This window comes from Dinoponera quadriceps, unplaced genomic scaffold (assembly GCF_001313825.1).
Source record: "Dinoponera quadriceps isolate SergipeBrazil2010 unplaced genomic scaffold, ASM131382v1 scaffold115, whole genome shotgun sequence".
Classification (NCBI taxonomy): Eukaryota; Metazoa; Arthropoda; class Insecta; order Hymenoptera; family Formicidae; genus Dinoponera; species Dinoponera quadriceps.
The window spans coordinates 2094722-2118719 of record NW_014554511.1 but is presented as its reverse complement, the minus strand read 5'-3'; the positions used below and the strand labels follow the sequence as shown (position 1 = coordinate 2118719).

Sequence of the window (23998 nt, the reverse complement as noted above, 5' to 3'; positions counted from 1 at the left end):
AGCTAGTTACTAGAATTCGTGGTCAGTTACGGTCAGAAACTTGATGAATTTCTACTTGGGACATTTTCGCGTTCAAAATCACAAATGATTCAAAACAGGTGTTATAACAATTTTTAGAAAATCAAGGCGAGATCGTACGGCGAAAATTGTTAGCGGAGAGATACGAGGTAGGTCAACCAGGTAAAGTGGACGAGTGGCAGGCAGGCAGGCAGACAGGCAGGTAAGCAGGCAGGCAGGCAGGCAGATTTCTCTCCCTGTGAACTACGAACGTGAAGGAGAGAAAACGCGATGATTCGAGAGAGAGAGAGAGAGAAGAAGGAAAACACGCGCAGGCGTCTCGGCAATCCTCCATCGTGGCGCCTCCACCCTCCTCCCTTACACCGTCGCGACTCACCCTCGCTTTCCTCGCCTTCCTCGTCGCTCCCTCCTCTCCGCCACCGAGCTCCGTTGCTCGTCGCGCCTCGGTCAATCCGCGAGCAGTATGGCGCCACGCGCTCCGGCACGGTAACGTACGGCAGCTCTCGTCCTCGTCGTGTCGCGTTTCTAGCGTTCATCCAGCGTCGCGCTTTGTAACCCTCCGCAACCCTCTGGAGTGAGTTTTCGCGCGCGAATTACAGTTTCCCGAGAGCGTCGCGCAGGACATTGAGACGCGAATGTGAACGTAGCGAGCGGAGAGAGAAAGAGAAGCCAGAGATAGGAGGAACACCTCTCGATTACCGGAGAACCGCAGCGGGAACGAGCGCGAAACCCTGGGAGGAGAGAGGAGGATTTCAACGTGGCCTTACGGGTCGCGGATCCTCCGCGTTAAAATGCGACCACCATGTGCACCGATTCGGCGGTGGTAGACGCAGCCAGGTAAAGCGTGGGCGCCGGTAAGGTTGCGGTGGCGAAGAAGAGGCTTCCCCCGTAGTGGTGGGCAGCGATAACCGGACGATTGAGAATGACGGACCCCTCGGTCGTCACCAGCATCGATATCGTCGGCAACATCGCAACGGAGACGACAATAAAAACGACGCGGAGGACGAAGACGACGAGCTTTCGGGAAATCACGTGTCCGAGCGTTGCTTAGGACGACGTGATGTGAGAGAGCTGGGACGAACGGAGGAGCACAGAGGAGCACCACGTTCGCACCGAGATTAACCGAAGATCGTGGAGCTGCCAGCTGATTGCTAATAAACACCAATCCGGGCGCGCGCGCGGCATGTCTCTTGTTAATTGAGATCGCCCCCTCGTCCCCCCACCCCTTCCCCCTCGTTGACGCTCGGGAAGAAGCAGTCCACTGGACTGGAATAAAGAGCGGATTGAACGGCGGATCCGCTGCTGCTGACAAGATGGCATGTCCGTTCTCCGCCGGGCGCTTTAAGTCGGTCCACAAAGACGAGAGGAACAGGGAAGGGGAGCACCGGAGGCTCGCGAGGATCCGGCAGGATGAGAGAGGCAAGCCGCCGCGGCAGCCGTCGGTCCAAATCACGTCGTCGCTCCTCGGCGAGGACAACGACGACCTCGAGGACACGCAGACGCTTAATCTGAAGCATCTGAGGGCAGCCGTGATCGTCCTGACTAACCCTTCGGTATTGAGAATGAATAGTTAGACTGGTCTTCTAGATTAGTTTTCCACGCACACGTGCGTACCACACACACATATACACATATACACACACAAATGTGTTTTCGCCGCAGCGTTTACGCGGTTATTGCCGGCCATATGACACTCAACCCCTAAAGTGAAGTCTACAATGAGAATTTAGGCTCTAAGCCTTAAGAAATTGACCAATTAGAATTGATTATTCTTCTGTAATTTGATTGTGATTGGTCAATTTCTTAAAGCTTGAGGATTAAAGCATCTAATGTGGACTAGGACTAAAGTTGGGTCTATAATGAGAATTTGAGCTCTAAGCTTTAAGAAATTGACTAATCACGGTCGAATATTCTTCTCACATTCGGCTGTGATCGATCAATTTCTTAAAGCTTGAGGCTTAAAGCATCCAGTGTAGACTAGGACTAAAGTTGAGTCTACAATGAGAATTTAAGCTCTAAGCTTTAAGAAATTGACCAATCATGGTCGATTATTATCCTCACATTCGACTGTGATCAATCAATTTCTTAAGGCGTAAAATTTAAGAAATTGACCTATCACAATTGATTATCTTTCTGTAATTCGATTGTGATTGGTCAATTTCTTAAAGCTTGAGGATTAAAGCATCTAATGTGGACTAGGACTAAAGTTGGGTCTATAATGAGAATTTGAGCTCTAAGCTTTAAGAAATTGACTAATCACGGTCGAATATTCTTCTCACATTCGGCTGTGATCGATCAATTTCTTAAAGCTTGAGGCTTAAAGCATCCAGTGTAGACTAGGACTAAAGTTGAGTCTACAATGAGAATTTAAGCTCTAAGCTTTAAGAAATTGACCAATCATGGTCGATTATTATCCTCACATTCGACTGTGATCAATCAATTTCTTAAGGCGTAAAATTTAAGAAATTGACCTATCACAATTGATTATCTTTCTGTAATTCGATTGTAATTGGTCAATTTCTTAAAGCTTGAGGATTAAAGCATCTAATGTGGACTAGGACTAAAGTTGGGTCTATAATGAGAATTTGAGCTCTAAGCTTTAAGAAATTGACTAGTCACGGTCGAATATTCTCCTCACATTCGACAGTGATCGATCAATTTCTTAAAGCTTGAGGCTTAAAGTATCCGGTGTAAACTAGAACTAAAGTTGGGTCTGCAATGAGAATTTAAGCTCGAAGCTTTAAGAAATTGACCAATTACGGTTGATTATTCTCTTTACATTCGACTATGATCAATCAATTTCTTAAGGCGTAAGATTTAAGAAATTGACCTATCACAATTGATTATTCTTCTATAATTTGACCGTGATTGGTCAGTTTCCAATGAGAATTTAAGCTCTAAGCTTTAAGAAATGGACTAATCACAGTCGATTATTCACCTCACATTCGACTGTGACTGGTCAGTTTCTCAAGGCTTAGAGCTTAAATTCTTATCGTAGACCCCGATTAAGGCAGATTTGTAGTATTTCGTGGAAGTATTAAGGAAACTTCTAAATCTGCGAATAAAGTACGCGTTGCACGCATCGTCATCGTTGCCGAGCTTTCAGATTGAAGCGGAGAGACCGCCTAGGAAGGAAACGGCTTTGACGCTTGAAAAAGCAACGGGTCTTCGTACGGCTTTTCTCTCTCTCTATGAGTTCAAAGTCGGATTAGCGCAGCTGGTGACACGCAATTGGTTTAGTTCGTCCGAGGTTTTATTCCACGCTGTCGTCCGCGTACGCTCCTACGCTGCGCGAATTTCGTTCTTTACTTTCGCCCTCCCGGAGTCGGTACAACACTGAGGATACGAGTGCGACCGAGTTGTCTGTTTTCAAAGAGGACGTACGATCGTGATAAACGAGACGCCTTCTATTGGGGTCGTTTTGATGGGCAATATTTACACACCGTTGGACGGTCGAATTTATATTTATCACCGACGACCTAAATGTCGGGGGGATAAATCGAGGCGATACTCGCCTTAATTGAACCGACCGTTTCAGAGAGCGGGTAAAGCGTGGGTCAACAACATTTTTCGCATATTTCGTTACCGTTCCCTACCTTAACCCTTAAATGCATGTATTTTTTTTATTACTGAATTATTTTTTTTTTAGGTTCACAGGTAGTCCCAGAAAATGAGAAAAATATTAAAAAAAATCTGAGGCATATGTTGAGCATTGTCTTTGTGCCTTTTGGATTGTATATTTCGTTCTAAGAAATAATTTGGTCTTCCACGTTTAGGTATGCCTTTGATCTCGACAAAGAGGAAAATTAAGTATGTTGCAAATTTGAAACACTATGCATTTACTACAACTGCACGCAGAGAACTTTTCGCAAAAATATATGTATCATAACAGCCTCATTCGGATAGGATAGAACATATTAGAGGGTTGCATTCATTTCTGCCGTTTTTTTATTTGGAACATTTATTATTTTCATAATATGTTACAATCGGGTATCAATCAAAGTATTAATAATATTATCTAATATATTAGTATGTCTTATTATCTAACAAATATGCTATATTATCTAGAATTTATTATATTATCTAACAAATATGCTATATATTATCCAAACAATTTTCCGCTTATATGTACAATCTTGAGTCGAAATTTTAATGCTACTTTGATTTCCCTAACATAACTTACGCCCAGATAAATTAATGAAAACCTACTTTAACGTGATTTATTACCGATATTTATTACCGTGTAAGAATTTTATACATTCAATCAATCAAAGTAGCATTAAAATTTCGACTCGAGGCAATTTAAGGCGATATTCGTGCTCAATTATCCGCGTTTCGAGGAAACGAGAATATTACGAGAATCGGCAACGAATTCGCCGAGCATTTCGATGTTCGATCCAACAGCCCGAAGGAATTACTCTCGTTTTTCCACAACGCACGGACGTACGATAACGATTTACGCCAATCGCTATTTATCACGAAGCACCGGTTCTCTTCTCCTTTCTTATCAGACAGAAATCGCGTTGTCGAATTTCCCATACGTTGAACGCGCGCGCAAACGGTCGCACGGAGTTCGCATCGCCGCGAGAGAATAGGAGCTGTTTTTCACTGGGAAACTGGGTCGGAAATATATAATAAATCCAGCGAAAAGTTTCCTACCGTCCCTCGCTTAGAGAAAGCAGGAGTTTTCAAGTTCCTCCTCTCCGGACGCGAAGGCAAACCGCGTTAGTAGCTCACGCGAACGGCCAATGTTTTCAAACCTTGTCTTGAGAGTGGGTACGGAATTTCTTACCAAAACGTTCAACTTCGGCACGGAAGTCTTCTGTTAATCTACACTTCTTTTATAGCGCGCTACCTGCGCGGCTACGGAGAAATTACGTTGTAAATTGTGTAATAAGCAAGTACACGCAACAACAAATGCGACCGTCTCATTGATACTCTGAAAGGAGGATTTAGCAATATATAAAAAAATTTATTAACTGTTACTGAATAATTCGATGAAATATTGTGGGCCAAACGTTCGGCAACAATTACGAAATGATTTGATTAGATGAAATAAATATGCAGCTTTAAGAATTAAGATTTAGTTGCTTGAACTATACATTTAGGTCATTAAACTAAACATTGGTAATTAATACTCAAATCTTGATAGCAGAAAATGAGATATATTTGGTATCACTAAATATATAGTTCTTAAGGAAAATTGTTTTAGATAATTATCATCATTTTATTAAAAACATTTTATCGTTCTACGTAAATTATCTTAAAATAACTTAAACATTCCTATTTTATTTTGATGTACATTTTTCACTTCATATGCAAAGGACATCCGAAGTTTCAACCTCGTAGTGATTACTCATCCATCCAATTAATGCGATCCGTGCTGTTTTACTTCAGTTACAAGACAGAAACCGACAAGTCTTACAAGCTTCCGTCATGCCTTCATATCTCGTGTTTATGTGTCTTTGTATGGAGAAAGAGGAGAAAAGTAAGGAGTAAGTGAAGGAAAGAGAGAGAGAGAGAGAGAGAGAGAGCAGTCATAAATATTACTAATAGTTAACAAATATTTTATAAGAATGGGAGTGAATGATTTTGTAATACTTGCCAAATATTTTTTATCTAATATTAATTTTGTAATACTTACCAAATTGTAATACTTACCAAATTTGGTAATACTTACCAGATTTTGTAAAACTTACCAAATATCTTTTATCTAATAATAATTATCAATCATTTTGATAACAGATGTTAAATATTTGGTAGCAATTACTATTTTATTTAATTGATTCAACTCTATAAAAGTCGTTCATGCTGCAGGCGACCTAAATATTTGATAATTAACTCGTTGACTGCCACGTTGGTCACATGTGACCATTGTCTTGTCTGTGGCGCCTCGGTGGTCGTCAATGACCGGAGTGCCTCAAATGTTTATAATTGTAAAAATTGAATGAACATCATCAGCTAACGAATTTTAAACATCATAGCTAATTAAAGAATATTTTGAAATAAAAAGTGCACTATTCAACAATGAAGAATTTTAATTAGAACATTATATATTTTATTACAGAAAATAGTTGCGCTATTCCGTTTGTAAAACGGAACAAAAATTTTTTAGCACACTCAATTTATCTCATATTACATTTAATTTGCTATGTTTAACCACTATGTATAACTTTATTTCATAAGTGCATTTGTTTGGAGGAGTAAAAGTTTAATTTTTATCAAATTTTCTATCTAACGTATTGTATTAAAACATTTCAAGCATAAATGAGGCTGGCCATATTGCGCAAGCATCGTAAATAGTCATAATGTAAGTAAATATTCCAAAACAGTTATCAAGTATAATCGAGTGCACCAAGGCGCCACGGTGGTCACCCATAACCACCATCAAGATAGACGCTCTATGGATAAGGTTGTGATCTTATATACCCATATTTATTATTATTTTATCATTATATCCTTAGAATAATGAAAATATTTTCGTGGCACCCTGAGCAAAAGATGTGAATTCGGCGTGGCGGTCAACGTGTTAATATCGAATTTCATAAAAGTTACCAAATATTTTGTCGAAATCTCCAGTTAGATGCATTTAATAAGTATATTATCAGTCTTTATTTCTGTGTACATATTTCCAATTCATGCATCGAATTATCTTCGATAATCTCGCACATAATAGCATAAGAACGGCGAACAAATAGACAGAAAATTGCGCATTTCTCTTTAAGCAGATAAATTTGCTCGAGATGCCGTTTTATTGGAAGACGTGCGTTCGTTTCAAATCAGTCGGGGATTCGTCGGCGGGTATATTGCTGAGATCGCAGATCGCAAGAGCGCCTTCTGTTTATTGAATCACGATAATTCAGCGAAGTTTTGCACGGCGATCCGATCACGTCGGATTGATTCCCCTCGCACGATCGTATCTCTGCGGTTGTCAAATGCCATTGGTATTTCAGAGGGTTAACTGCGTTTGATGGCAGATTAGGGAGGACGAGAACGCGAGCACTTAAGACGATAACGTCGGCTGCAAATCCGAGAGGTGTTAAGCCGCAAACACACACAGACAGGCCGCTATCAGCTGTCGATCCCACGCGTGCACGACGAAGAGCGAGTGGAAATGAGTTGTTTCTTGCGAGAATAAGCGCGAGGGAGGCGACGCGAACTTTGCATTAATGGGTGAAATCGAACGTGTGTCTCACGATACTCCAGTCGTCGGGCTGTGTCTCGCATTATGTCACAGTTTCGCACGTAGGATTTTGCGCCTTCTCGCAAGAGGAGCCCGGCTTTCCTCCGAGTCGATGGTGAAACAAACGACACGAAACAACCAGTCATGTTTACTCCTTACAAATTGACAAAGTGGAGAAAGTCGAAGCGGACGCGGAGTTAAGCGCGCTGCTAAAGCGTGAGAGATGCTCTCGCTGTATCACTTTGATCGACACCTCTCGCATTAAATACACAATCGAGGAGAAAATCGTCGGGCCGGCGATAACGGGGCGTTTAGAACTCGCTCGGTTGTCAAATTAAAGCCACTTTGAATGGATATTAATGATGGGGGAGATTCGCGCACGGCGCGACAAATCAGACCTGAAGCTTCATTATCGAGTGAACTTTCGATCGAGAGTTCAAAGAGAGAGAGAGAGACAGAGAGAGAGAGAGAGAATAGACCGTGAGAGGGAAGCTCCATTTAATTTTGTTCGGCGAAAACGGCAAATTCTGATCGGCAGGAGTCTTCAACGTCCGAAGCTTTCGGAGTTTTTCAACGAGCCAATACTTACGCGTGCACTGCAAATCCTTTAGCTGAAGCTCTTCTTACACATTTCTTACACATGTCTTGTCGTTTCAAATCATGTCACTTAACACGATTGGACGTGTTAACTTAACAACGTCGTAATTTAACGTGTTAATTTAACACGACTAAATGTTTCAAACGACGTAAGCCAAATCGGAAGAAAATACAATTAGCAAAAATAAAAATAGCTCCAGCCAAATGTGTCATTTTAAGGCGTTTATGTAAAAATAACACACTTGGATTTACAATGTGTCTGTAAATTCACTTGGTGATGATAAGCTTCTCCGTTCCACAACGCGAAGTAACGCTGCAAATTCGGCGGCTTCGGGCGAAAAAGATCAAAAGCAATTAGCAAAGCAGCAGGTGAGGGTAGAGAAGGCAAGATCGCCTGCGCAACTACATGTGCAGGGTGTTGCATCAACATATGACGACGGCTTACCTGCCCAAAAGCGCGTCCAGACGGTAATTTCGGATTATTGAGATAAATATGAAATAATTCCGAAGAAATCCTGCCTTCAGGCTCCAACGTGAAGAACATGACGGCAAGGGGCAACGTTAAAATAGTCTATATAATATTATATCTTTTGATTTTCGAAATTCTCTGCTCTTCGTTTATTCTGCATTTGCAGTTTGTTCACTTATTTTTGCATATTTTCTCGAGGGTTATAACTGTTTCTTCTCTCATCCTTTGCAATCCCTAATTTCAGTCAAAATTGGCAACACCAAAAGATGGTGAAGGAAGTGCGTGAAAGAGGAAAGTTTATTTTATTTACCTACTTACTTATTAATCTTAATTATTCCATTTAACTCTACGCTTCTTCATGTTTATATTTTTAAATATTTTACAAAAGTATATTATAAAAATATAAATATTTAAAAAAATACGTGCAATGTTGTCGGGCTTCTAACCGATCACGCTGCGAATCCGTTGAAATTATAATAATTAAGAACGTTATAACTTCGTTGGAAAGATATGCGACTGCATCGACAAATCCGAAATTATCATCTGGACGTGCGCGCGCCTTTCGGCAGGCAACCCGTCGTAACGGATTATATGTTGCAACGCCCTGTACACGCTGCCGAACATATTCCCCATTCATCAACCGCGCAAACCAAGTGGGACTCAGCAAACTGCTTTCTAAAACGGATGAATAAGTGAAACCGCGGAAAGCGGATGTAACGAAACGTTGATGTGCCGCGGAGAACGCGGACTCGCTCGGAAAACGAACGAACGAAGCGAAGATTTCGGAAACGGGCTGGCGGATTCGACGGCGTTAACCGGCAAGATCCGACATTATTTTATCGACTTTCGTTTTAATCTTTTCGAATAAAGGGAAAAAGAGTGCACTTTTCGAGAACACCCTCGCGATATTCCTCCGTATAATGAACGTCATCGCTCGCCTTTCATCGAAGAGGCCGCGAGGAGAGCCGATACTCAGTGACAGCTTTTCACCAGTGGAACGCGAGCATTAAACATTAAAACCGACGTGGATCCACCGTGTCGACATACAGGAGGAGCATCAACACCACACAGAACTGATAGCAACGTGTAGTTACGCCGCAAGTGAAAAAGTAGATGTATCGGATACACAGAGAGAGAGAGAGAGAGAGAGAAAGATGTAACGGATTACAAATTCGAGAGGCAATTAATCTAACAAATGTTAAACAATGGCGTGAAGAATATTAGAAAAAACGGGCGAAACACAAGGAAAAAGAAGATGAAGAAGTCGTTAAACAGAGGGAAGATGACGAACAGAGGCTGTTTACTGAAAGAAGGATTTGGTAATATATAACAAAATTTGATAATATATAACAAAAAACTGTTACTAAATAATTCGGTGAAATATTGCGGACCAAACGTTCGGCAACAGTTACGAAATGATTTGATTGGATGAAGTAAATATGTAGTTTTAAGAATCAAGATTTACTTGAACTATACATTTAGATCATTAAACTAAACCTTGGTAATTAATACCAAAACTTGGTAGCGGAAAATAAGATATATTTGGTAACTATTACTAAACATATAGTCCGTAAGGAAAATTGTTTTAGGTAATTATCATCATTTTACTAAAAAAATTTTAGCGTTCGACGTAAATTACCTTAAGATAACTTAAAATGTTCTTGCTTCATTTTGATGTACTTCTTCACTTCAAATGTGAAGAAATCTTCCGTAGAAATCTTTCGACCTCGTAATAGTCACCTCCAACTATTAGATCGCGATCCATGCTGTTTTACTTCAATGATCAAACAAAAACCGACAAATCTTACAATCTTTTGTCATGTCTTTATATCTCTTGTTTATAATGAATCCTTGTATGGAAAAAGAGAAAAAGAGTTCAGAGTGAGTGAAAGAAAAAAAATGAGATGGAGAGAGGAAGAAAGAGAGAGAAAGAAGTGTTAGAAATATTTACTAATAGTTACTAAATATTTTATAAGAATGGAAGTGAATGATTTTGCAATATTTACCAAATATCTAATAATAATTATCAAACATATAATAACAGATGTTAAATATATGATAGAAATTGCTATTTTATTTAGTTGATTTAGCTCGGAATAAAAGCCGTTCCTACTGCAGGCCACCTAAATACTCGATAATTAATATCAAATCTCTTAACAGTTACCAAGTATCCCGTCGATATTTCTAACTAAATGGATTTAATAAGTATTACCAGTCTTTTCTTTTCAGTGTGTAACCGGAAAGAGAGGGAGCGACGACCACGGTGGTAATTCCTCGCTCGCCGGTATAGGAAAATTTTCTTTTTTTTACAGAGGAGAAGGAACCTGGAGGAATTCCTTTGTACGTCTAAAAGCATCATGTCTCGTAGACGGGCATTAAGCGGATTATCCCGCCTAATCCCGAGAGCGCGGGTGTTAAACGAGCCATCGCTAACGGGCGGTTTCTTAAACTGCCGTGTGCCGTGAGAAACGCCCATTCGCAGTCCACAGAGGAACTCCGGTAACACGTAACTTACTTATCGTGCCTGACCCAATAATGGTGTACCTTCGATCGTCAGTCGGGAGTTAGAAGCACTATGACGCATCATCGTGCGGCTCTCGCGCGCGCTAATCGAAGAGATATCGCATAGTTGATATCGAAGTGCGGGGATACCGGGAGCTACATTTCGCGTCTCCCTCACGGGAGGGATTTCGCAAAATAATTACGTAACATCGACAACGACGACGACGGGACGCGGACATTAATTACGATTTAATAAACGTCGCGTCCGGGAGGGGCAGCGCCGATCGAAATATAGATATATATTTCGAATCTGACCGTGCGTTTTATTAAATCTCGCTCCGATGCCGGCGGATATTTTTAACGCGGTGTTCCCGTGCCGGGAATCATATCATATCATGCATGTACCCGGCCCGGCGCGTAATATTAATATTTCCAGGATGCAAATATTGCGTATATAAATTCGCGGGATCATGAATGCAGTTGCCACGATAACAGCTATATCGCGCCATTTCGGAACTTCGAGGGTGCCGCCCCAAAGCACCCACACGCTCGCTACCCGTCGCGAGCACGGACGTTGAAATTTAACATCGTGCCGGCGAAAAGAGAATGGAGGTGAAGCTGACGAGGGAAATTTTAATTACGCACATAGCAAGCTTGACGTGTTAGCCGGAATTATCGAGTATTGCTTAAATGGGGATCACAGCGCCACTCCTCGCGTGCGCCGGCCGCAGTTTCGATTTCAGACGATTATAACGCTGAATATTACGCGAGATGGGAAAACTACATATATATATATATATATATATATATATATATATATTTACTTATATATACGTGAGCTGGTGCATTGTCTTGATGGAAGACAATTTTGTCCGTATGTGTGTATATATATTTACCAGGTTGATTGATAAGTCTTTAGAATGACACATTAGTGGCGTTGCCACCTCCAATAGGCCGTGAATTTCCAGTAGTGCCAACCTTCAAGCCTCTCACTACTTGCGGACAGCTATGACAATCAGTATATTTGTGACGGTCAACGGAAACACATAACCTCTGATATTTTGTAAAAATGGAAAGAAATGAAATTCGTGCAGTGATTAAGTATTTCTATTTGAAAGGGTTGCAACCGCAATAAATGATTGAGGACTTCCAAAATACTTTGGGGGAGTCCGCTCCGTCGAATGCAACCGTATATAACTGGATTGCTGAGTTTAAACGTGATCGTACTAGCACATCGAATGTACGACTCAGTGGTCGTCCAAATGAAGTGACTTCACCAGAAATGAGTGAAAATACCCATGATATCGTGTTGGATAAGCTCAAAGTGAAATTGCGTGAACTAGCTGCAGCTGTGGGCATCTCATCTGAACGTGTGTTCAATGTCCTATACGAACATTTGAGTATAAGAAAGCTAAGTGCAAAATGGGTACCGCGATTGCTAACAATCGATCAAAAACGTGAACTAGTTCGCAATTCTCAGCATTGTTTGGACATGTTTAGGCGCAAATCGAAGGAATTTTTGCGTCGATATATAACCGTTGATGAAACGTGGATCTACCATAACATACCTGAATCGAAACAACAATTGGCACAATGGGTTCCAAAGGGTGGAAGTGCTCCGAAACGACTAAAGACGCAATAATCGGCTGGAAAGATTCTGACCACTGTGTTTCGGGATGCACATGGAATAATCCTCATCGATTATCTTGAAACAGGAAGAACAATCACAAAAGAATTTTATGCATCATTGTTGGACCGATTAAGTGACGAAATCAAGAAAAAATTGTCTCATTTAGCGAAGAAAAAAATTCTCTTTCATCAAGACAATGCACCAGCTCGGTAAAAGCAATGACAAAATTGAACGAATTGAGGTATGAATTGCTCCCACATCCACCGTGTTCTCCAGATCTGGTCCCATGTGACTTCTATCTGTTTCCAAATATCAAAAGATTTGCTTCAAATGAAGAGGTTGAATGGGAAACAGACGTATATTTTAGCGGTTTAGAAACTTCTTATTTGGAAGGTTTAAAGAAGCTAGAAACTCGTTGGATTCAATGTATTGGGCTAAAATGTGATTATGTTGAAGAATAAAGTTGAGTTTTGCTAACAAAATATTTTTTTCATTTTAACGACTTATCAATCAACCTGGTATATCGCGTTAAAAAACCGCGGGCAAGAACGCACGTACTACCAGCTGTGATACCATCTGGGAATTGCTATCTATAACACCCGAGTATTATCACGGTATTAGCGCAGTGATCCTTGGCGGCTTATCACCTGAAAAGAAAGGGATGTAACAAACGACGACAGCCCTGTACTGAAAGAAAAACTGGTGATGCTTACTAAATATATTTAATTAAGAATTTCGACAGAATATTTGCTAAGTGTTGTGAAATTTGATATTAATTGCCAAGTATTTAGTTGGCTTGCAATATGAATGACTTTTATTCAGATTTTATTTAACTAAACAAAGTAGCAATTGCTACCAAATATTTAACATCTTTTATTAAATGTTTGATAAATGTTATTAGATATTTGGTTTGTATCGCAAAATCATTCACTTTCATTCTTATAAAATACTTGTTAAATGTTAGTAAATATTTATGACTCCTCTCTCTATTTTATTCTCCTCCTCTTTCCCTCTCCTCTTCTTTCTCTTTCATTCTCCTTCTCTTTCACTTTCTCCTTCTGTCTCCCTCTCTTTCTTTCACTTATTATTTATTTTCTTTCTCTTTCTCCATACAGAGATACATTATAAACACAAGATATAAAGACAATAACAAAAGGTTGTAGGACTTGTCGGTTTTTGTCTTGTAACTGAAGTAAAACAGCATGAATTGGACGGGTGATTAGTACGAGGTTAAAACTTCGGAAGATTTCCTTTACATATGAAGTGAAAAAAGTATATCAAAGTAAAATAGGAATATTTAAGTTATTTTAATATAATTTACGTAGAATGATAAAATTTTTTTAGTAAAATGATGATAATTACCCAAAACAATTTTCCTCAAGGACTATATATTTAGTAATACCAAATATATCTTATTTTCTGCCATCAAGATTTGAGTATTAATTACCAATGTTTAGTTTAATGACGTAAACGTATAGTTCAAGCAACTAAATTTATTTCTTAAAACTGCTTATTTATTTAATCATCTTATATCATCTAATCAAATTATCTCATAACTGTTGCCGAACGTTCGGCCCGCAATATTTCACCGAATTATTTAGCAACAGTTACTCAATATTGTTAAACATTACCAAATCCTTCTTTCAGTGTACCGGTGGTGGGCCCTTAGCTTACAGGGGCTCAATCGTGCTCATTGCGATGCAAACTATACTCTTTAGAACCGATCGATATTATCCGTCGCTTCTAACACAGCGCCCACCGGCGCTCGTCGAGTAATCATAAGGGTCGTAAATGCACTTCCGTCGGATACCGCGGATACTATCCAGCCACGCTACCGCAATGTTATGGAAATACTGCCGGATCGATTCGACCGCATTTGCATAACACGCGTTTTTACGACGAACTGCTCGCGTGATGTATGATCCTCGTTGCGCTCGACGACGCTCCTCGGGATGCGTACGAATGATCGCGCGATTCTTCTTCTCAAGGTCGAAGTGTGTACTTTCGGTGTCATTACGGCGAAAAATACGACCGTGGGATCGATAAATGCTCGCAGATATTCTTCCGCATTCAAGCGACCTCGGGGAGAAGCGAGCGAAAACGCGAGGCTGAATAAAATTTTCCGGTGGCTCCCGGCTGAAAATTGCGTTAAAGAAAGATGCCCGAGTGAAATTTCATCATGCCTCTTTATCCACATAAATTTCACCTCCGCTCTTTCTCTTTCTCTCACACCAAAGTGCGATTTCATCGAATTTTTATCTTCCTCTTCAGCTCCGCCTGTCTTCAACACTCCTCCCTCTCCCTTCAAAATGGATCCGTTCCCTCCCGTCGCTAACAAACATTCACACGAACGTTATCGTTACTTTGGGTAAATTTGTGAAGCGATTTATACCGTTGGATTCGCGTTCATCCCTGTTGGAACATAAATAGTAAGTTACGAGAGAGGAATCCAGCTTTTGTCAAACCAATGTTGCTACGTGCGCTTCGTGTGGTAAACGCAAATCCCGACGGACTAAACGTTATATATCCGTCACTTTTATACCGATTCGTTCCTTTATACCGATATTGTTAACTCGTTACGGTGTGTAGAAACAGCATGCGGAAAATTCGACATATCATATCACAATACATCGGGGGATTCGCATATTGCGAATTAGGCATACACTGATAGAAGGATTTGATAGTATATAACAAAATTTGGTAACTGTTACGAAATAATTCGCTGAAATATTGCGGGTCAGACGTTTGGCAACAGTTACGAAATAATTTGACTAGATGAAGTAAATATGTAGTTTTAAGAATCAAGATTTAATTGCTTGAACTACGCATTTAGATCATTAAACTAAACTTTTTTTAATTCTAAATAAACACCTATCTATTTAAACTAAACTAAACTGACATTTCTACGACACACTTTCGAATATTATTAATAATGGATTGGACTTAGACCACTTTCAAAGTAATATTTTTAATTATTCAAATAACTGCGAAAATTTATGTGTCAAAAATTATCGTATACTATATCGTATACTCCGAATATACTTAACCACAAAATGTTGTTTATGACAGCTAACTTCAAGTTGTACACGTTACTACAGTCAACAAAAAAAATTGACAAATGGACTTAGGCCACTTTCAAAATAAATGGCTCAAATATCTAATAATAATTGTGAAACATTTAACAACAGATATTAAATATATGATAGTAATTACTATTTTATTTAGTTGATTCAACTCTGTATAAAAGTCGTTCATACTGCAGCCAATTAAATACTTGATAATTAATATCAAATTTCACAACAATTATCAAACATTCTGTTGAAATCTCTAACTAAATGCATTTAACAAGTATTACCAGTCTTACTTTCAATGTAGCCGAAAAAAAAGGTCCTTGATGTGAATACGCAGCGGTAGCTTCGAAATTTCTACTCCTTGTTGCGATACAGCTTTACCACATAAGATATTTTTCGCACTTCATGTTCATTATCATAACCACGCAGAAAGTGATTTGCAAATTCAACACGGAAACTGGCTGCATAAATTCAACCTACTTCAGCTCGAAGTCGTGTGAATGCGAGAGAAATGAGTTAAGTATTGGTGTTTACACAACTTCGGAAAGTTACGTGTAATATTCCGTTTGATGTGAGGGTGTGTCGAGGCGCAACAAAAGTACCATAATTTAGAAACGCCTCCTGAAGTCAAATGTAAACTACATGAGAGACACCGGGGAAGTAATACCTAGCAAGTTCAATATCGTGTGTCTTTTATCAACTCGGAAATACGCATAATATCACTTAGGAACATTTTAGCACCTATCTAAAAGGGAACGTGCAAGTTCTTCCTTACCAGTATCGCGTTTGCGCAATAGATTTTCTTTTAACCCTTAGAAGCACGGTTGGAAGTATATTTCCCACCTTTTTTTCTTTCAGACTTTTATAGATAAAATTTTCATTGCTATATTTGGACGGTATTTTTTTTCTGGTATTTTAGAGACAGGTGAATGTAACAAAATGCGCATTTTGTTAATTGCAAAAGTGTTATAAATAACCAACTTGAAGAAAATGCTTGTTTTATCAGAAAAAATGCATTTTCCAGCGACTTTTCCCAAATTTAGGTGTTAAAACTTAGACATAGAATATTTTGAGGTCACTGATTACGAATATGATGTTAGAATTAGAAAATTTTTTAAATCCAAAATGGCGAACTAAAATTGCCGCAAATTAAGCAATTCTCTTCAAATGTAGTATGTCGAGGATTTTCGTGTCGCTGATTACGAATCGAAATTGAAAAATTTTTAAATTCGAAATGTTGAATACAAAATGGTGGATCAATCATGCACAAACTCAGTGTCTATGGCTTTCAAAGTTCCCGAGTACAAATTATAAATTGCAATACTGTGAAAACGAATTAGAGGGATTAAAATTATATTATCTACTGCATAGATAAAATCTTACACCAAATTTGAAGTGATTTAGTTCATTCGCTGCAATTTCAATCCCCCATATTGGACCCGCTATTTTGTATTTAAAAAATTTTTTCAATTTCTACCTCAGATTCGTGATCAGCGACCCCAAAAATCCCAGGGTAGCAAATTCGAAGAAAAACGAGCGGAAAGAAAAATATGTGCTTCAAATGGTTATCAAAAATACACTTTCGGGACGTTCATAAAAAGAAGCATCGTTTTACGCATCATATTTCACAAGCGTCTTTGTATCGACCGCGGTGTTTCTTTCGGGTATCAGCTTTCAAGTTCAGCGATGCGTGAGAAAATTTGTTGTCCTTGGACGAAAACGGCCGCGAAAAATAGCCGCGGTGCGGTTGAGTCTGAAAATCGGTGAGCTTCGTGAAATTACGTAGTCGTTTCTTTTAAGAGACGGCAACACATTTACAGCGTATTTTTCATTAAGCGCATATCGCGCTCATTGTTACCAAGATGCTGACTTTTCATCAAAGAAACTCTAAGTACGCTCCCTACGTCACGGACGCGCGCGCGAACCGGCGAGATTAATATTTTTTTTCCTTGCGTTTCTATTTTCTCAAGTCCCTGTGCGCTCTGTAATACAAACTCGAGCATTTTACGAGAAGCCAGCTTTCTCTCGTTACTACTGTTTGCAAAATAATTATGTAAAATAGATATTTTATGACATAACGATATATAACGTATATAACGAAGCGTCTCGTGACGAGTTCATTTCGAAAGTAGAAAAAGTACGGAAATATTGCGTCGTGAATAGAATCCTTGATGTAAATAAAAAAACTGCATCAATTATTCGATCAGGGATAGAATGAAAATATCGGCCCGGTTTTATATTATAATGACAGTACTTGTCAGAATTGATCGTTTAGCTAACAGGAAGCAGCTCAAAATAAATTATTCTTTTGCACTTCAAATAGAATTTTGCCACGTCAAATGGAAAACTTCACTTTCTCAGGATGCAAATTGGCTTTTGCCATGGATTCCGCACGTTCCCGTTCATCCGCTAGTTTCCAAGTGCGTTTGCGTTGCACATTGTTGTACGGGATCCATTTTTCATCGCCAGTCACCGGTCGATCCAAAAACGTTTCTTTATTTAGTCGGTCAAGCAAAAAACAATTGCGGGAACTCGATTCATTTTGTTCGCTTCGGTTAGCAAATGCCGCACCCGACACATATCGTGTTTCAAAGTATACTCAATCTTTTTTAAATGCCGTAATGCCGTCAATCTGTCAGTGTTGAGGCTCTTAGCAAACTCTTTTGTCGAAATTCATGAATTATTTTTCACTAAATTGCACAAAATGTCATTATCTATACCCAGTAATTGCCTTAAATGATTTCAGATTCATCCAGATAAAGATGAGATGAAAATTCGAAAAATTTATCTTAAACGGGATGAAGATGATTTTGCTTTTGATTTACTTTACTTATGATGAATGATAAGATAAGCGGTGCTACTTATATAGAACGTTTTTTTTATTTTTAATGAATATCTTCAAAAATACAAGATATAACAATATTTCTTTATATATTATTACATTATAATTTTATTTATTGTATTTCTTTGTGTTATATTTCTCCATAATTTATATTAATCCTTATTATACTTCATTAAGTAAAGTGAACGATGTGTGTTATATTTGTACATCATACGCTCGCTCGCCTACGGAAATAAAAAATCTGTATTAATTTTACATATTGCGGTTCTATTTTAATTAATCATGATTTTGTATCGAGTTTCATCTAAATTTACACTAAAAATAAATTTCGTATTTAATTCTGGGAATATATTTCCAAAAATTTTTTAACAAATCACAAAGCCACACATACGTATGTTACAGACGTTATTACTATGATACATCCACCTTCAATTATGTTTACATCTTTATTTCGTATAATACGTTTTACAACATGTCATTAGAAGTATTCTCTATTAATGTTTTGGAACATACAAAAAATATGACGAAGCGAACCTATGATTTACGAGTATGAGCAGTAGATAGTCAGACAGTTGTCAAAATTACATATGCACAGGTAATTTTGACATATACATGTACATATCTAATTTTGACAGCTATCTGATCAACCATTGCGTATGTGTGTGAAACATAAGTTCGTTTTCGGAAGTGATATTATTTTTCATAATATATTATTATACACGTTATATATGTTTAATTTAAGTCAATACAAATTTTAGTAAGTTCAGTAAAAAACAAGTTTAGAGAATCGGAACCGAAAAACCCGTAATTTAAACGTTTTACTGGTACTTTCATTGTCTAGAAAATTGAACCGGAACCGGAAACTTTATTAAATATTTTAATGAACAGGGAATGAAGCCGATATTTTCACTCAGTCCAGGTCTCTACGGGCAATTTATGGTATTGCGCCACCAGAAGTAATTAAACCACGCTGTTCAACGGGAGGCTTGTGTACCTATTATGTGGCTGAACATTTCCGAGTTCGCAGTGACATACAATATAATGGATCACGTAGATCATACCAGGTTGATTGATAAGTCCTTAGAATGAAAGTGAAAAAACATTTTGTTAGCAAAACTCAACTTTATTCTTCAACATAATCTCCTTTTAGCTCAATACACAGAGTCCAAAGAGTTTCTAGCTTCTTTAAGCCTTCCAAATAATAAGAAGTTCCTAAACCGCCAAAATATGCGTCTGTTTCCCATTCAACCTCTTCATTTGAAGCAAATTTCTTTCCCTGGAGCCATCTTTTGAGATTTGGAAACAGGTAGAAGTCATACGGGGCCAGATCTAGAGAATACAGTGGATGTGGGAGCAATTTATACTTCAATTCGTCCAATTTTGCCAGCGCTTTTACTGATTTGTGAGCTGGTGTATTGTCTTGATGAAAGAAAATAGTTTTCTTCGCTAAATTAGGCCATTTTTTCTTGATTTCATCATTTATCGATCCATCAATGATGCATAATATTCTCTTGTAATTGTTCTTCCTGTTTCAAGATAATCGATGAGGATTATTCTATGTGCATCCCAAAACACAGGCCAGAACTTTTTCAGCTGATTGTTGCGTCTTTGGTAGCTTCGGAGCACTTCCAACCTATTGTGCCGACTGTTGTTTCGATTCAGGTGTATAATGGTGGATCCATGTTTCATCAACGGTTATGTATCGACGCAAAAATTCCTTCGATTTGCGCCTAAACATGTCCAAACAATACTGAGAAGTGCGAACTCGTTCACGTTTTTGATCGATTGTTAGCAATCGCGACACCCATCTTGCAGTTAGCTTTCTCATATCCAAATGTTCGTGTAGGATATTGAACATACGTTCAGATGAGATGCCCACAGCCGCAGATAGTTTACGCAATTTCACTTTGGGGTCATCCAACACGATATCATGAATTTTTTCACTCATTTCTGGCGTAGTCACCTCATTTGGGCGACCACTGCGTCGTATATCCGATATGCTGGTACGACCATGTTTAAACTCAACAATCCAATTATATACGGTTGCATTCGACAGAGCAGACTCCCCCAAAGCTTTTCGGAAGTCTTTAATCATTTATTGCGGTTGCAAGCCTTTTAAATAGAAAACTTAATCGCTGCATGAATGTCAGTTTTTTCCATTTTTACAAAATATCAGAGGTTATGCGCTTTCGGTGGCTGTCACAAATATACTGGTTGCCATAGTTGTCTGCAACTGTGTGGTGAGAGGTTTGAAGGTTGGCTCTAATGGAAATTCACGGCGCATTGGAGGTGGCAACACCACTAATGTGTCATTCTAAAAACTTATCAATCAACCTTGTATTTGATGTGTACGGCGCGCCACAGCTTTTGCAGCTCCCGATATGCGTGGATACGCAAAGGGGGTACGTACGTATTTGAAATACGCGAAAACGGGTCTCGCATTTATAGTCGTGAGTCGTCGTCGTCGGGCGACGACGAGATGCGAGCTAACGTTCGTAACTAATCATTGTTAACGTGAATGACACATCGGCAGCGACAAGCGCTTTATGACGACGGGTGAAACGGATCGACACGGGGGGCTCCGTTCCATTTCGCGAATTGGACGGACGCGATGGAAACTTCGTTACTTAGTTAAATTGACGGGAATCAAGTTTTCCTCCTACTTGCGGCGCCGATGTTCATCGTGTGACGAAAACGCTTTGTGTGTGTGTCGAAACGACCGCGGACGTCAATGTGTCTCGCAGGCAATCGCCTGTAATGCGCTCGAAGTGCGGAAATTTTTAAATTTCACGACTCGCAGAAATGAGTTTCAGTTTAAGGGGGAGTACGCGCGTATGAGAGTGTGTGTGTGTGTGTGTGTGTGTGTAAAAGCGTTCGAGAATCGTCAAGACCGCGCGTAAATTGCGGCAAAACGTGCGTGCGCGCGCGCGCAATATCGTAATTTATGCCGCGGCGTTAAGGGACACAGAAGTGCATAAAGCGCGATTTTACGCGTTCGTGAAATGAATTTCGCCCTGATTTACGGCGTATTTTCGCCACAGAGGCGAGAGAGAATCATCGTGTTCTGTAAGGATTGTGTTACACATTAATTTGAACCGTAGACAGTTTTGTCGGCCGTCAGCGGATATACGCGTATATGTATGTGCATTTCCACACGTCTCCATTGCCGCGTTCAGTAATTTGCCTCTCCCGTCATTTATTTTCCTTTCTTTTCAGGCAACGGGAAGCTTCATGAATATTCCCGCTGTGCGAGGAAAGCGGCTGATGAAATAAAAATATTGCTTGTGCGTTGCACCGGCGCATCCACGAGGCAGTCGTTCGCGCGAGTCTCGTCGCGTTTCGCGAACAGTTTATTAAAATAGAAAAATAATAAGGAATCTTCTCGGATTAAGCCACTTAAGTACCTCTTCTAATAACCCGGCTGGTGCGCTTACTTGGATTTTTCGAAGCTGGCGCAGAATAACGGATAACCGATTTTCAATGCAATCGAAATCATTAGCTGACGACATTGCGTGCAACATTCGCATCGTTATATCCAAGTAGTAGCTCGTTCGAATACAATACTTATTGGAAATCACTCAAATTATCACATTCTAACGATACACATGTGTGTGTGTGTGTGTGTGTGTGTGTGTGTGTGTGTGTGTGTGTGTGTGTTAAATTTATATATTTATATATAATTTTAGCCCTGATTTATTTCCCCTCTTTATAACAGCTTCGTATCGCGATAAAATCATGACAGATATTTCTGTATGAAAAGACAAGCGCGATTACAAACGTATTTTATTACTTCTATATATATGTATATGTATATGTATACAGGGTGGTCCACGTAAAGTTTTACAACTCAAAAACTCTCAAAATATTTGTCGTATCAAAAAGTTGCTCATGGGAAAGTTTCATATATTCGAGGAGTTTTTCTAACAATGTAAACCAAAATTCTCCTCCGCTCCCTCTTGAATGGAGGCGTAGAGCAACTTCGTAATTTCAAATGGAACCTCCTATAAAATGTAACATATTCGGATTCTATCGAGAAAAAATAACTAAATTTTATCTTATGTTATCCCCCTTCAAGAGGGTGTGGGCGAAAATTTTTGTTTACGTAGTTAGAAAAACTTCTCGAATGCATGAGACTTTCTCATGAACGACTTTTTGCTACGACAAATATTTTTAGAGAGTTTGGGTTCTAACACTTTACGTGGACCACCCTGTATATATATACATATATAACGACGAAGCTCCCCTCTCCACACACACAATAAAGAAATGGCTATTAATTAACGTGATTAGAATTAAGTGCCGGGAATTGTATGACGATTCACTACTCTTTGATAATAAAGCAACGTAATATCTCGCGTGGTCGCATAAATTGACAGCGGCGTCATTTCGCATGAGTGCTTATGCGTCTCTCACAAGTAGTTCGACTGACCTTCCTCTACCATTCTAGAGCGACTTCTATCGATTGTCGCTCCAATTAGAATGCGACTATCAAGTTCAACGCTGTTTGTTTCGAACATTTCGCGTTGTTCCAATCTTCTCTTTCCCTTCTCTCTCCCTTTTCTCGTTACACTCGCGTACAAAAAGCACTCGAAAATCATTTTTCGAAGAATGTCAAGAAACATTTTTGCGGCTAAACAAAGGAATGTTTTCGAAAGCCGCATCTCGCGCTCTCCAGCATGTCGTGATGTAATCAGGTCGATCGATGTATAATTAAATTAAAATGTCCATTAGAGTTTCTTTTTTCTTCTTTTAACTTCGCCTCGTGATACTCATCGCTGAGTAATACCGACATAATTTCACATTTTCCATCAAGAGTGTAACTGTCACTGGAAAGTTAGAAAGTAATTTAACTACTTACGCGCGAGACGCTAATTAAACCACTGTTCCCGGTTTTCTTTCCTTTTGGTATACATAATTTCACTATACCAGTTATAGTCTGTTTGGCGTTATTAGACGAGTTAACGATTAAGATACGGTGAATTCAATGGCTGCTGGAAACAATGCGACGAAAATCGACGTCAAGCGATCGCGCGATACGTGTGTGAGAACGTCAGTAGAACGTCTGTGAGACGCACAATTATCCTGATCCGCGGTAAAATCTTTCTTTGTTAACTTAAACATTTAGCGCGTATTATTCCGATTCCCGATAACATAAAGCGACAAGGAACGCTTATCCGCAAACGAGATTAACTCTCCGTTCTGATTTTACGTCTGATCACTCCTAATATAGTCACACACACGGAGAAGACAAATGTTTATTACACACACGGGGAACAGCAAATGTTTGTCAATATAGTGACAGCGAAAAAATACTTGTTTGAACAGCAGAAAGATTTGTTAAGAGTATTAATTACTATTTGCTGAATATATGGACAATTAATACCATTAACAAATTCTTTGCTATCTGAATACATTTGTTTCTTTGCTGTTACTATATTGACAAATATTTACTGTTCTAGCAAAATTTGTTTTCTCCGTGCAAACGACTATTGAATTATTAATAGATGCCGGTATAATTAATTCTTACAATCTTGCTGGACTAACCGACGTTTAATGTTCAACTAATCGCACAATTCCAATGAGATTGTATCGAAACTTTGAATATAATTATAATCTCACGTTATGCGATTTACATCCATGACGTTGCTTGCATCGAGTCGAAAATATTGTCGCAAATATTGCCGTT

The 23998-nt window shown here is 39.2% G+C and overlaps 1 protein-coding gene across 2 annotated transcripts in view; it reads left to right on the top strand.

The window, feature by feature from the left end:
* Positions 1-483: 483 nt before the first annotated feature.
* Positions 484-23998, top strand: part of LOC106751694 (head-specific guanylate cyclase) — a 54011-nt gene continuing 30496 nt past the window's right edge. The window contains exon 1 of one of the 2 annotated variants that reach the window (XM_014632706.1): positions 484-1571. In XM_014632706.1, the coding sequence (XP_014488192.1) occupies positions 1332-1571 (240 nt within the window). In that variant the 5' untranslated portion in view covers positions 484-1331. Of the gene's footprint in view, positions 1572-20663; positions 20715-23998 lie in introns of those variants that run through there. The other variant, XM_014632707.1, reaches the window with a different exon arrangement.